Here is a 15,392-nt window from a genome sequence, read left to right on the forward strand (position 1 = left end):
TTACCGTTTGCCTCATTTTTTAATGAAAACCCTGGAGGCTAATACACAAAAAGTGTCCATTAGGAGTGCCGCGCATGGCTCTTTGTGGACGGGATCGACGCTCGCCTGGATTTCCTGCGCCAGAGTTGACTTTAAGCATTTGTAACCTGATAGTTTTTCTCTGAGTTTCTGTGTTAAAATAATTCAAATGTCTCCTCTTGTGTTCAGTGGTGTGTCAAATCAGTATCAGTATCAAAGTGCAGGTTTTATGCCTGATCCCGCTTCGTTTACCTGTTCCTAGATGCTCTTTGAGCCTCACCGCTCTGTTTCTTCTTTTTTTGGGGCCCAGGAGTACAACATTCACGGGTGGTGGGTCGGCGAGCTAAACGGCACCGTGGGCATCGTCCCCAAGGACTTCCTGCAGCCTGCCTACATCCTCTGAGCTCCAACAGGTACCGAGGCACTCTCTTATCATCAGCATTATGGACCATTACTGTGGCCTAATACACAGAAACGGTCCCCCTGGTACTCATCCAGATTGCCACTGAGGTATATGCAGTCGTTGACCTGCCATTTATGGCATCTGCTGGCTGGAAGAAGTACTGCATAAAGCAATCCGAGTGCTGCAATGGGCAATGGGCGAGGATAAATATATGCAACAGAGGCATGATTACAGCGTCAGTTGTCCTATTTAAGAAAATGATTCCCTAATACAGTCAGATAGGTGCAGCTTAAAATGAACACTGAATTATTAATGCGTGTTTCTCTGATAGCGTTTCTTTTTCTTCACAGCGCTGCGGCTGCCGGCACGTCCTGCCATGAATTACCCTGACACATCTGTCAGATAAGCTTTTGGCATTTCAAAATTATTCCCCTTTTATACCAATGTAAATTATTATATTATCACCTAAGCCTGCTGCAGCTGTACTTACTCTTCTACACTATAAGCCATTAATAAAAGCCTGTTTAAAAAAATCAAAGTGCACACTGGAGCTGGAGTAATTAGTCTGTTAATCAGTTTTGATAAATGATCAATCGTCCTAAATGTGAGATTTCTCATTTTCTTTATCTTTATAAGAAGTCTCAACCACTGTTTGGCACTTTTCTGAATTTTCTAAAGTAAACAGTGAATGTGTTAATTCAAATAAAATGACAGACACATCAATAATTAAAAGCACCATTAGCTGCACTTTGAGTGATTAAGAACTGTGCATGCATACATTTATCAATCCACTGGATAAATCTGAAAATAGAACGTTGTTAGTTTATAAATAATTTCCTCATAACTGACATAAAAAACAGTAATGTAAAATATTTTAATGTAAACTCTGCTCAGAAATACTAAAAGTAAAATATTGTGTGCTTTTGTTTCTGTTGTAAATAAAAGGGGATTATTAAAACTGTTTATTTTGAGCCACTAGGTGGCAGGCTTGCTTCAATGTCTTGAGTCGTGTTAAAAGCTGTTTAATAAAATGACGTGACAGTAAAGAGGAGAAGGTTTTATTGAAATAAAATAAAATTATCATGTGCACATGTACATGGATACAGTCACTCAAATTACCCTCATACTCTCCGACATCTGTATTTAAACAAAACTCTAAATAAACCCCTGTAGTTATTTCCAGGAACAAAACCAGTGAAACGTTAAAATCCCTCCACAGCTTTGATGCAAACAGCTTATTAAAAATAAAGTCTGGTTTCTGTGCGAAACCTCACAAATAGAACCTGCGGGTCCCTTTTAAATGCAGCGTAAAAGAAGCAGAAGCGTTGTGGGAACAACGTTGCTGCCAAGCTGCAGACAGGTTACAGGCAAGACGACCAGAATTTCCACAGCAGGCATTCAGGATGTGTCTGAACTCATTCATTACCACCAGAGGACGACGGCACCATCGCACTGGACGCTTCACAGTGGTCAAACAGGCGTAAGCTTAAAATTTTTGATATAACTGATTAATGATAACTGAGTTATTGTACTTTTGTATTTTTATTTAGTTTTTACTGTAATTTATTTTTAGCTTCCAGATTAGGTTTGCTTCCTTTTTTCTTTAAATTGAGGTTAAGTAAAATAAATATAAATATTAATTTATATAAATAAAATTCTATATTCATATTCTATGATTAACCCAAGACTGTTAGTTTTAACTAAAACTCTGTAATAAAATCAAGACTAACTGAAATTATATTGATAATGATGATGATTAAAATGAAACAAATAAAAATAAAAATAAAATTACTTTAATTTCAGTGTTTGTCTGGTACATTTTTTGTTTTGTTTGAGGTTTAGGATGTCTATCTGCCTCAAAAGGGGAAAGTTTGTACTGTAAAACCTGTCTTGATATTCTGAAATGTTGACCCATGACAAATATCCTCTATATTTTAATATTTAAGAAATCTAAAATCAACACTGACGCTAATAAAAACTGAAGTAAAAGTAAACATTTTCAAACCCACTCTGGAAATCAACAAACTGAGCTGAAAAGGAAAGAAAATTAAAATAAAAACAAATTAGAAAATACAAAACTGCTGTATTTTAAGTGCATTGTGTAGCGTGCACTAATACTCTTTACATGCAGATAGATGGAAAATCTATCATAAAATCCAGTGCATACAGAGTAATGAGTATTTTCAGACACACTCTGAGTTGTAAAGAGAGAAAAACACACAGGTGTGTTAATCATGGCTACATTTCATGCAGGGCAGGTCCTCCTTTCGGATGAATCTCAGTTGATACGCCTGCGTTTTACAGGTGTCTGCTGTGGAAAAAGGCCCGCTGGAGTTAAAGCTCACACATGTGAGGAAGAGTAAACTATTCGTAAAAATAAGCTGTGCTCATCTTGCCTGAATGGAGTGTATAAATTATAAGTAAAAACTCTTAGTGTAAAACCATGACATGGCCGTAAAGGTGCAAGGCATCCATTTCTACTTCATGAAGCTCTATAAACACAAAACAGGAATCACATTGTTACAGATCAGAAGTTCAAACAGGAGCCCGTGTGCATTTCACAGGTTGATTTAAGTGAGTCGTTTCCCCTCTCATCCTTCAGTAATAAATACCAGTTTAACGCATGATCAGAGACGTGTGTACGAGGAGTGAACTACGTCTACGCTTGTTCACAGCCCGAGTATCATCATGCGTTAGTGACCAGCACGGTGAAAGCTGTGAAGAATTAATACAAGCCGGGTATAACAACTATTTAACAGCAAGGGAAGCATATTTAAAGAGCGGTTAGGTCTCATTTGTGACGAGGAAATGTGATGAGGAACTCTAGATTTAGAGAAACGTTCACTTTGTTCAATGTCTGTCTTGAAAGAATTTAGAGATCCCTTTTTCAAAGAGATTTAAATAAAGGTTTTTCACATTAATCTTTTAAGTGCTGAATTTCCACTCTACCTGTCCACTGTAGGAAGCAGTGTTGTGTTTGCAAGTTAACCCCCTCCAGGGTTTTTCTAGGCTCAAAATGGGCCTCAGGGATCACAAAGTCAGTGCAAAGACTCCGTGTTAACATGCTTTAACTTACAAAAAGAAAGACAGTCACAGTTCTGGTGATTTTGCTTTAGTAGAAAGCCAAAACCAAATTAGTGGGCACTATTTTTTTCATATGCAAGAAAAACCCTGACCTTATGTTAGCATTTTTGGTTGTTTATTTCTTTAATTACATCAGGAAAACGTCTCTTGGTGGTCAGTATGAACACAAATTCCACTAAGTTTCAATACAGACATGAAGGAATGTGAACTTATCCTTTAATTTGGGTGTATATTTTTTGCCAAAATTCAGCCCCAGCTGTTTCCTTACTGAAAGGGCTCAGAGTATGAACCTAAACTTAACTCGAGCACCTTCTGCTGTTCACTGAAGCCAAATGGAGAAGTGAAGCAGTCAGGAGGGAAATCAGATCCATAACAGACAAATTCTAATGTTAGATTCATGCTGTTTTGGAAGTGTTATACCTACATGACTGAGAGTGTGAGGTATGTCTCGTAACCCTGACGATATGAAGACGATATGAAGACGCTATGTACGATGGGCAGAGTTTGGAACAGAGGGTGTGATTCAGTGGATCTATATTAGAGGAAGACTCTTAACTAATGCACCTCCACCTCCTGAGTCTCCTCTGAGGATGAGAGTGGGGCCTCCTCCTCAGTACATCTACCGTCACCCAATCCACGAGCGTGGCTGGTTGCTAAGATACTAAAATCTCCATTTTCAGTTAGATCTCCTGCAGTTACAGGAGAGTTAAGGTCTGCAGATTTACTCAGGTCACTGAGGGTGTACTGCAGGTCATCGTCCTCCTGGGCAGAAAGGTGCCGTTTTTCCTCAGGATATCCGTTCACCTGCAGGTCCATGATGTTCCTGCTGGAGGCCTCCACATCTGACCAGCGAGTGGCGTCTTTAGGAGGAGTCTTCACAAACTCGTTTGCAACCTGGATCGAGTCGTCAGCCTCCTCACAAACGCTTTCCTCGTCACTGACCTTCACGATGCTCTCGTTGGAAGATGGCAGTGAGGAGCTGACCGTGTCGCCCTCGTCACTTTCATCTTTGTTGCCAGCAAAATCCACTTCCTGTGTGTCTTCAGGATCATCACCATCCTGTTCCGCCGCAGATACACCGTTAACCATGTGGGCCTCGTCACTGATTTCTGACTCGAGCGGCGTTTCCTCGTTACCTCCTGCTTTGTCACTTGTTTGGTCGTCGGTGTTGACTTCTAGAACATGAACCTCATTAACCTCAGAGATGACAGGATTCTCAGTACAGATGTCTTCCATAGCTTCCTGAGATCTGGCATCACTTCCTAAAATGTGTTCATCACAGTTATTTTCCTTAAAATCTAAAATCTTCTCAGAATCATCACATTTTTCAGGCTCACAGTTGACTTTTCCTTTATAAGCATCCTCATTACTCTCCTGCAGCTCCACCTTTTCTTCTTCACCTGGAGGTAAAACAATCTCCCCCTCGATCACGCTGTCCTCAAAGCCGATCCCCGTGAACGAGTACACCTCCACTGGAGTCTGTAACCTCTGCTGGATCTGCTCAGCAGAGCTAAGACTCTCTGGACTGTCCCCCAGATAAAAGGTCGCCTCTGACAGGCCGCTGTCCTCAGGAACCACCTCAAGAACCGCCTCAAGATGGTTGCTCTTCTGGGAAATCTTTACTGAGCATTTCTTCCTGTGGTGCTGATCATGGACCTCCAGTAAACCTTCTAGAGGGTCAGCGTCACCACATGAGACGAGCTCCGAGCTGATGGTCTCATTAGGTTGCTGGCAAGGTTGATGAGGAGCCGGGCTGTGGAGGAAAACGGGGACAAGGGTTTAGAAATTTTTCAGTTTAAACATTTTATACATTTAATGAGGAGCTGATACGTTCAATCTGAAAGCTACTAAAGGGGAGAGGTGTAAGGAAAAGCTCTAGAATATGGAGACTACGCTGGTTAGCTCACCTTAGCACAAAAACTCCAGAATGGAGAAGTAATCATCAACAAAATCAATCATCCAATCCCAACAATTTACATCTTTTTTTTAATGTATTAAACAAGATAAAAAAGAAACTGCTCTATATAACCCCCAACATTCAGCCGAATTAAGAACAAGCAGCAACATGTAGGGCTAAAAAAACTGCAGTTCCTCTTATGGTCACTTGAGGCTAGCCGCAAATGAGTCAGTCCACCACAGAACCCCTTGTTAAAATGCCCAACTTTACTACAGGAAAAAAACATATTTATGGTCTAATACAAAAAAACTCATCGATTTGGAAACTTCTAGACTTCACCTGGCCTTCTCCACCATATTTGTAGTATTTGTGCCTTTTGGAGTAGTTTTAAAGTGATCTGTTAATATTGCCTGCCTTGTGGTTAATTGAGCTAATACGTTTGTGACTTTTGGTAAGTGAAATTCTAGATTTTTATCGGTTATTTAGGAAAACTTAAAATTCAATCCTCTTGTGCAAATATGGATGCTGCTGGCTTAAAAAGCAACAACAACAACAACAACAACAAGGTAACTGCTAAATGCTAATGTTGAGGCTTCAAATGTCTCAGTTGGTAAATATACATATAGTCTATTGTTCACAGTCATAGACTGTATATAAATGATGGACATTATATAAACGATGAACATTATTCTCCAATAATGACACAACACCAGCAGTTTGTAACTTTAAGCTGTAATACACGTTAAACACTTTAAATATTAAACTATGAGAAACTATGAAGAATGAAATTACCTGAGGCTGAAAACATGTAGACATGTTATATCTACTCTCAGGTTTTAACATGGAAGTCTATTAGATTGTGAGCCTCAAGTGGGCATTAGAGGTACTGCAGCCATTGTTTTTAGCCTTTGACATTGGTTGCTGTTTGCAATACACCCGTATGCATAATCATCTCTGTAGGTAGTTCCGATCTTTTTCACATACCTTTCCATTGATTCGTAAGAAATGGTCAAACATGGCTCCTTGATCAAATCGTCCTCCTGTGCCTGAGCTAGCCCCTGATTGGACGAGGCATACGTGAGGATGGCATCTGTCACGGAGTAAGGGGTGTGGCCTTGGACACAGTCCTGGATGTGACCGACTGGCAGCTGGGTCTGTAGGAAAAGGTGGAGCTGGCTGTCGGACAGACAGACGGTCATGTGCACCACTCTACAAAAACCAAAAGAAAAACATGACAGAGGTAGAACAAGATTAGAAAATGCTTCTTTAGACGATCAAATACTGATTTTAGAAGGAGAACTGACTTGTCCAAGAAAATCTGAAGTCCCTTTCTTCTCTTCTCCAAAAAGTCCTCATTGTTGAAGGAGAAGAAGGATTTCCCTGGAAGATCTGGGACTGGTCTGTAAGGATAAATAATAATAATTATCCATGTCTGTGGAGATTATTAGGTTAAATCTGTCATAGAAACACTGTTCCAGAGGTGGATCCTCATATTTGAGGTCACTATTTCTATAAGCAATCCCAGTGAACCAAAGCACTCAGTCGCACTTTTTTTTTTTCCTGGTTGGTTCTGTGTGTCATCACTGAAGAAACCTGAGATTAAAGAAGGATGTTTCAGACACATCTGTGAATCACACAAAGCTTCTCTCATAAAGTCCAACAATAAAAACACGGAGATGGAAATGAGCGGAGTAGAATCACGTTAAAGCAGATGAGTTTCCTGTTCAGTCCCATTTTAATTTTGTTTCAGTAAATATCTGGCTCTTAGCTGCTAAATGCTCCACACAGAGCAGCTAATGTACATCCATTTATTTTCTTAACCATTTAACCACTAACGTTGGCTGAAGCGTATCCGGCTATCACAGAGAAAAAGGCAGGTACACCCCGGATAGGACTCCAGTCTATCACAGGCCTAACCCTCTAATCAGAATCACCAGTTAACCTGCCACACATGGCTTTGGGCGATCACAGGAAACATGCAAATCCAGTGAGTGTACAGTCGGAGAAAAGGAGGAACATGCTTCACAGAGCTAAATGGAGTCCTGGTTCAGGGATCCCTCTACTAGATGAGACACAATTCATCTTTGTAAAAGACAGCCTTAGATCACTAACAGACATTTAAACAAAAATGTTTAAGTTTTGTTGTTCTTTGTTTCTCCAGACTTTGACTTTGCTTTTTTGTGTTTTGAAAAAGTCCCAAATAAGTCATCTACGTCGTTTCCATGTCCATTTCTCTAATTAAGGTTTGTACATCTTGTATTGGAGAAGGGGGGTTTGTGTAAAGCACAACACAAATATTTTTATTTTAAGCATCCTGGAAATCCATCTTTTTTTTAATCCATCTTTTAAGCTGTGAAGCTGAGGCTGTTGAATCAAACCATCTTTGCCTGATTGTTATTTTGGGATTAATAAACCCTGGGTGGCGACCTGCTTTCATCTCTGTCTTTGTCATGTCTCGTCTATAATATCCTGACAATAACTTGAACCCGGTATTCAATACCACTGCACATTCCACTTTGTATTGTCTCTGTCCTGTCTTTGTTTATCGTACAGTTAATATTGTATAGTTATCATTATAGTATTGTATAGTTAGTAATTAGTACCTTTTTAATCTCTTAATTTTACCGAAATTTAGAACTTTATTTATTTTATAATTTCTAGTTTTATATCTCTCGGAGATATATCTTTTATATACTTATAAATGCACCGTGGGGGGCTTGGGGTGAAACAGAATTTGGGTACACTGTATACTGTGTATACTGCTGTATTAACAATAAAGCTCTTGAATCTTGAATCTCTATGAGGACCAAAGAACAGAACAAAACTCGACCAGCTGACTTACACCAAACCGGCGTTCTTCTGCAGCTTCTTCTTGAGCCACACAAACTCACTGTAACGCCGCCGCACACAGGATGTCTTGGCTGTGAAGGCTTTACTGTTGGTCTGAGGAAAAAAAACATAAAAGTATTAAAAATGAGAAAGTTGGTGATATTCCGAGGGATTTTTTCATATTATAATTAAAATCAAAAGCCACAATAGCCTGACGCCAATAGAAGGGGTTGTTCTCTGTGCCAGAAATATTCAAAACTACACGAAATGCAGATTCTTTCAAAACAGAAAAAGAAAATCCCCAAATATTCCATTTACTCCTGCCTAAAAAGCCTAAAAAGCATAATAAAGAGTCAGGTATTTTTTGGCCAGTGGCTGGGTTATGAACCAGGCCAGGTTTTCAGCAAACTCATGCTACTGATGATCACACTCATGCTGTGACTTTAGTGACTCATGTTTCAGCTGGTGAAACTGCTGCTGAGCTCATGAAGTTATCACATGTCTGATTTGTTCCAGTAACATGTGACACTTTCTAGTCATGTCTACATAACAATGAGGTCCATGTTTTGTTTTGTTTTTAAGAAATAACAAATAGAATCCAAATTCACGCTTTTTAAGATGTAAAATAAAATTGAATTACAAGCAAACAATGTCAAAACTACAAGTTTAGAGAAAGAAGAAAGGAAGCACTACAAGGTCCTGACATCTGATCCCACAGCACGCTTTGGTGAGGCAGGTAGGATTACAAAGGTCATGGAAAATGAAAAAGAAAAACAAAAAAAGGTATTGTGGTAAAATAATATTTTAACTTTGGTCCTTTTTTAATCCAAATTAGTTAAAGAATAATGTGTTTGTCTTAATAATTTATTATTAATTCATTCATTAATAAGCAATCTACCAACTCCTGTGTCCTGGTATATTCTAATCACCTCTGTCAGTCCTTGATATTTATTATCGAGCGATTTGTATATATTGTGCTATTTCTTAAATGTGTAAATCTGTAACATTGTATTGTTAAATAATCGAGTCTGTTACTGTTACTGTACTGGAGCAACTGTAACCCACATAATTTCCTTAGGGAATAATAAAGTATGCTGATTCTGATATAAAACGCCGAGGGCAATCAATGGGCTAAAATTTTTAAATTTCAACCAACAGGCGAGCAAAAGTGCTGCTAAAGATCTGGACTTCTTAAAGATCATCTTTAAGAAGTCCAGATCTTTAGCAGTACTTCCCATACATAATGGGGAGATGCATTATGATACACAATGCATCTCCCCATTATGTATCCTCTATATTGGCCTTCTACAGATAAAGGTTGTGTTTAACACATGTAAAGTCCTCACACTTTCCAGAGTTAACAGCCAGGAAACCCCTTGGGACCTTAAAACTAATAGTTGAGCGGGGTTTTCCCTGGTTCACAATGGTGACTACACATGTAAGCACAGCTGGCCTGCATGAAATTAGGACAAAGAATCCACTTTGTCCACTTAAATTTACAGAGATCTGTGCATTCGCTTTTACTTTCAGCCACTTGGAAAGTATTTTAAGCGTCTACTTAAATTAAACCCCATTTATAGAAAAATGCACAGCACTTGTGATTTCCGTTTGTTGGAAAGTCAGAACCTCTCTGGTGGGTCGCAAAAATGTTTACATGCAGGAAAACCCCTGGTTAGATTTAGACACACAGAGAGAGCTGAAGCAGTTAAATGTTGGACAGATTTATAGTTAATGTGAAGTAAGAGGCAATAAAAGTGCTAACTGTTGTCCTAAAAAAAGTCTTTTTGAGGAAACTGTCTCACCTATGCAACACAATAACACGTCGACAACAAACCAACCCATGTAAGATCATGTGAGGTTGCATAGTTTTAGCCAATATCATGACTCAGCTCCCACAAACACAGACACACAGAGGAAATCCGCCCAGGCATGAAGCCTTGCTGCTGAAACAGCATTCCTCGGCACGGCTGGTGTCTCCATAACAACATCAACTCTCCTTCCCCCTAAAAAAACATTAAAGGAGCGGTAAAGCCCTGACTCTTTTATACTCTTATCTGTTAAACACTTGAGGAAATCCTCAAGTGAGTTGTTTCAGGGAGAAATGTGTTTATGTGTCACAGACTATTTAACATTCAAGTCTGTGTATTTTTTGCATTTTATCTGCACTGTAATCACTGCAAACAGTTAGTTTGCAGTACTCCACCCATCCATGCAGGCATGCATGCATGCAGTGAAGCCAAAACCTCCAAATCCCCTGGGCCCCTCCGGGAGGACTCAAGCATGTGTTGAGTTTGCCTCTTCATCATAGGACACCAGCACCCAGGAGGCATCCTAGTGAGACCGTGCACCACCTTACCTGGCTCCTTTCAATATGGTGGCGTATCCGCGATATTCTGAGTCCTTCTCAAATGACCGAGCTCCTAACCCTAGCTCTAAGGGAGCCACTTGCAGCAACAACTTATCTCTGACCTGCAGTGGAAACTTGGAGGTGCCAATTCTCATAGCTGCAACTTGGCTACACCCAGAAATCCTTTCCATAAAATTTTAATCCGAATTAGTGAAAAAAAGGAAGTCCAGTGAAGTCCAACACCCAACGGGTACAACCTATTACCGGCAACAAGGACCAATGGATTCAAACCAACAACTTTCCTGTTCTGAGGCAGCAGTGCTTAAACACACACTCAGTTTGAATTATGACTCTGGTTTAATTAGTTGATATAACCTGGTTTAAACTACACATTTCTGCTTATAAATGATTATCAAAACACCAATTCATTTTTTTAATGTGTTAACAGTCAAACGGAGACGTATGCTGACATAAAACTACTTGTAATGCTCATCTGTTATCTGAACTATAATCACTACAACAATTAAAGTGTGGAAAGAAAATCTTGTGATCTCCCAGAACTGTGCGTGTTCTCTTCAGGTGGGTTTTTTTTGGGTCCAAAACTTTAACCTGAATGAAAATCTTTTACCACCCACAGAAGCTGTGACCAAACATTTCTGCTGCTGGTTAATTTTCTTACTCACATGCAGGAATATTTTATAATCCACATAGGAGTTCCAGGAGCCTTCGTTCTGAATGCGGGGATCTTGAACCCGCACTGCCACAAACTCCTGAAAGACAGACACACAGAGCGTGTCAGCAGTGCTGTTTGCATGTCTGTTGTGTCATTATTGTGAAACCACCACACTGTTGGCACGACACAGGCCTCTTCTGAGCAACTTTGTTTTTTACAGAGGCTTTTACCCATCAGTAGAGTCTATTGTTCTCCAGTTTAGCTAAAGGCTGGAGTGAACGTGTGTAAAAAGTTCCCTTTACCGTTCACCAAAAGCAGAACTTGTGTTAAAAATTAAAACATTTGAATAAGAGAGAGAGAGGAAAGGTACTTACATCTTCTTCGTGATTACTGATCATCCTACCAAGTGCTGCACTGCAAAGAGAGGAGCAAACAATCAGATCAGCTGTGTCAAAACCTTCTGAACATTGAGAAAGTTTCACCAGTGGCGTCATGAGCTCATGAATCACCCTCTGAAAGAGAAGCTGGGCAGCTCAACCTAACTGAGTCACTCTCGCAAACACACACACTTCTATTTACCACGAGTTGCCCGCAGCCACTCTTCCACAGAGGGGAGCATGTGTGAAGTGAGATTAACATGTAAGCTTAAAGTCACAGTTTTCTGCTCTATTTTTACCCTGACAAAGAAATGAATACATTAACTGGTTTAAAACGAGCTGCACCACATTTTCACTGATTCTTTTAATTTACAGTACGATCTAAGAGTGATACAGATTCTCCACTGAGGGAATACATAAATGCAATCTGCTGAGCTGCATCTTACTAACAAGCCCAAAGGAAGCTGTGCAGATATGTGACAGCAGCATTTCTATTCAGTTGCTGATGCAGAAAGTGCATAAAATCTTTTCCTGCTTGCTCTTAATATAGCTGCCACGTGCATTTTACACTGATGGAACTGCAGATAATAGTACACCCATAATTTTCAATCAAAACAACTGATCTCACTTTGATCTAATCAGAAACCAAAGAGACTTGCACGTCTTCTTTGTCAGGCTACATGGCAGTGCTGGAGCTAAAGGTTTAAAGTGATCCAGTTTAACCAGCTGCAGTGTCAATGTGGAGCTGTCATGTTAGAAATTAATGCATGACCAATTTGCAGCACCAGTGTTACCTTTTGTATTTTATTTTATTTTTAATAGGCCATACACAGTCGGTCCAATTTGTGCAGAAATAACACCCTGCTGTTTACGTGAGAGAACAGACAGCCCGAGTTAACCAATAACGTTGATAATCACCATCATGACACCCGTTATCGCCAACTGGGGTTTCAGGTTTTTGTTGACACAAGGAAACCCCAGCTATGTTGAATGTGCTTCATAGAACACCTCACAGGCCTGAAAGTATGTTGTTTAGTCCGTTTCCTGCTTTGCAAGCTTCCCTGTTATCAGTAACCAAATACTGGAAGTTGGTTAAACCACTGTCAGTCCAATTCTTTAATTTAACTTTTACTGACTGGTTTCTTCTACCAGTTCCTAAAACCAGTTTGAAAATGACATAACACCCAAAAGTGTCCACGTGTTTTGAGTCTTGTGGAAGTTCAAAGAAACTAAAAAAGGGTATTGATACTCACCACAAAGTGTAAACTATGACGGCATCCAAATATCAGCTGGATATCAGGACCAATATCCACCACGAAATTGGTTATTGGTCGAATTTAGTATTGATATCACCTCAGAATTTGCCAATCAGTGCTTCCTTATTGTAAACAATATGTACACGGGGGTTTTCACGCAAAACTCAGACAATATGTGACAAAGAACATACCCTTAATTTTCTTAGCCTACAAAAATTTCCCCATGTAATGGTGGTTTTGTGGCCAGTCTTAAATATTGATTCCTCTTATAAAGTGCACTAGCAAATAAACTATAAATAACACACAAGCAGGAGGCGTGAGTTCAGCAAAAAAAAAAACCCAATTTAAAAAAGCCAGGATGATGTACATGTACATGTACATAGCTAGAGTCTCAAAACATGGACAATCACTTTAAATCTAAAACCTCTCCTCCTTTCACTGTTACAGACACTTTTAACAGCTACTTCTCCACCAGAAACACCGCGTAAATGTGTTTTTCTCTGCTTTAGCTGGCATTTCTGGAACCAGGTTGATAACAATCGAAAACAACCACATATGAGCAGCCACCTGGAAGAGGTGAAGACTTAATAACAACGTGTTTCGTTTAGTTTCCTGGCCTGACTAATTGCACTTTTCAACAAGGTGGCTAACAAACAAACACCAGCTGAAGGGCTAACTCCAGCTAGCAGGTGCTTACTTTCATACGTTGGCTGCTGTGGTCTCGCCCGGCCGGCTGTGGTCGACGTTGCTGGTTTCGTTTGTCGATATTTCTGCTCGATTTGGCAACAAATTCTTCCAACACAGAGGACTGTGTTCACCGGGAGCTCCTATCTCCATTTCGCAAAGTCATAAGCCCCACCCCTGTCGCGTCAAGTTTGTACGTCACCGCGTCGTGCAGGGTAGCACGTAAAGAGGGAGGGGCTTTGAAAAGCCAGCGGTTTTTTTTTTCCTCTTTATAATTAAACAGCAAGTTGTTTTAATGTAATGCTCAGTTTGCTTAAATATTATGAGTAAAAGTTTAAAGCGGGTAAATTTGCCTCTGTGGATGTGGTACTTTCCTGAGATAACTGAAATAATGATTATATATAATTCTTTAAAACTCCATTCTTAAACAGTTTTTTTGAAAGGTAGTTGTCAGGCACAATAAAGTTTTATTTACATCTCAGTCAGTCAAATAAATGCTGCTTGACTGTTGTTGTTGTGTGGTAGGTATGGTCAAACTGAAAATACATTTTTTATGGAAGCATTTTTTTTTCACCACTGACATTTTTTTTTACCACATCAAAATTACTCAAGATCTTATTATCTCGACATTTCAACTTAATAATTCAAAGTTAGGGTTAGTGATTAAGATTAGGGTTGTCTGGGGCTTACTAACTCCAAATGTAGAGAAAATAACTCAAAACTTACAAAAAACTCAGACATTTAAAGTTCTTAACTCAAAATTTAGACTTAAAAATGGCAACAACAAAAAAATCACTTATCAAAAAAACTGTGGTGAAAACACACTTCCATAATTTCTGACATCTTTCTAAAAGCACTATTTTTCATACTTTATATAAACGTAACTAAAATACTTATTTTTTATGAATCTACTATCAGTACTTGTGCTCAGTGCTGAGCAAGCGTCTGGATCCACTGCTCATTTCTTTATATTTTCCATAGAAAATGGGAATAGGTGCAGGTGTTTTTTTTAAACATTTGCAAACATACATGTAAATATCACATACAAGAGAAAAGAGCTTGTACAATTCTTGCAAGCTTAAAAGTTGATATTTGATCTGACCTTCTTAATTCTTTAAACAATCTGAACTCTAGGCAAGCTTTTAATACTTTTTTTTAAAGTAGTTTGCAGGAACAGTTCCCCAATCTTCTTTAAGGACTTTCTAAGTTCATCTTTGGATGCTGGTTGGTTTTTCTTCTGTTCTTTGTCATGATGATGCCACACTGCTTCACTAATCAGAAAACCTGGATCTTTTATTATGATTCTGCCAAAAGCGCATCAGAATTATACGCTGTCCCATTCATTGCAAAAGCACTCTGACCATTCAAAAAAAAAAAAAAACAACTAAAATAAGAGTTTCTAATAAATACAGTATAAAAATATAAATGTGTACAAATATACATGTGTGTGTGTGTGTGTGTATGTGTGTGTGTGTGTGTGTGTGTGTGTGTGTGTATCTACCTGAGTCATAGTTGATTGTGCAGATTGTAGAGTGCACAGGTTAGTGAAAAGGGGACATACAAATGCTAATTTATTGTTTTTTATCCCAGGATATGTGCTGTTTTTCAGTCTGTTTGTTTCAGCTTTTATTATCATGTACTGCCTTCCTGACGCTAACAGCTGGAAAAGGTGATGTGCTGGGTGGGATGTGTCCTTCAGGATGCCGTGGGCTTTACTGTGGCAGTGGGACCTTAGAGCTCCTCTAGGAGAGAAGAGTACAGCTGATGATCTTCTGTGCTGTGCTGATGACCCTCTGGAGCGCTGTCTTTTCTTGAGCAGTGCAG

General features: G+C 39.3%; 2 protein-coding genes across 3 annotated transcripts in view; one reads left to right on the forward strand and one right to left on the reverse strand.

Moving 5' to 3' along the window:
* skap1 (src kinase associated phosphoprotein 1) overlaps nt 1-1,384 on the forward strand; it is a 39,251-nt gene extending 37,867 nt beyond the window's left edge. Inside the window, 2 exon segments of the mRNA XM_025909997.1 lie at nt 329-431; nt 772-1,384. Of these exon segments, the coding sequence (XP_025765782.1) occupies nt 329-421 (93 nt within the window). The 3' untranslated portion in view covers nt 422-431; nt 772-1,384.
* A 1,402-nt stretch (nt 1,385-2,786) lies between these two features.
* On the reverse strand, nt 2,787-13,786 carry snx11 (sorting nexin 11). Of its 2 annotated transcripts, none has more exons than XM_025909996.1 (7): nt 13,582-13,786; nt 11,626-11,660; nt 11,262-11,348; nt 8,245-8,345; nt 6,707-6,802; nt 6,387-6,611; nt 2,787-5,258 (listed from the first exon to the last, which is right to left on the reverse strand). In XM_025909996.1, exons 2-7 carry the CDS (start codon nt 11,647-11,649, stop codon nt 4,061-4,063), a joined length of 1,731 nt encoding a protein of 576 aa, XP_025765781.1. In that variant the 5' UTR covers nt 11,650-11,660; nt 13,582-13,786; the 3' UTR covers nt 2,787-4,060. The 2 variants fall into 2 exon arrangements, with proteins under 2 accessions (XP_025765781.1, XP_005453810.1); XM_005453753.4 differs by having other exon boundaries at nt 11,626-11,665; nt 13,582-13,785.
* Nucleotides 13,787-15,392: the final 1,606 nt, after the last annotated feature.

Source organism: Oreochromis niloticus, linkage group LG8, assembly GCF_001858045.2.
Source record: "Oreochromis niloticus isolate F11D_XX linkage group LG8, O_niloticus_UMD_NMBU, whole genome shotgun sequence".
Lineage (NCBI taxonomy): Eukaryota > Metazoa > Chordata > Actinopteri > Cichliformes > Cichlidae > Oreochromis > Oreochromis niloticus.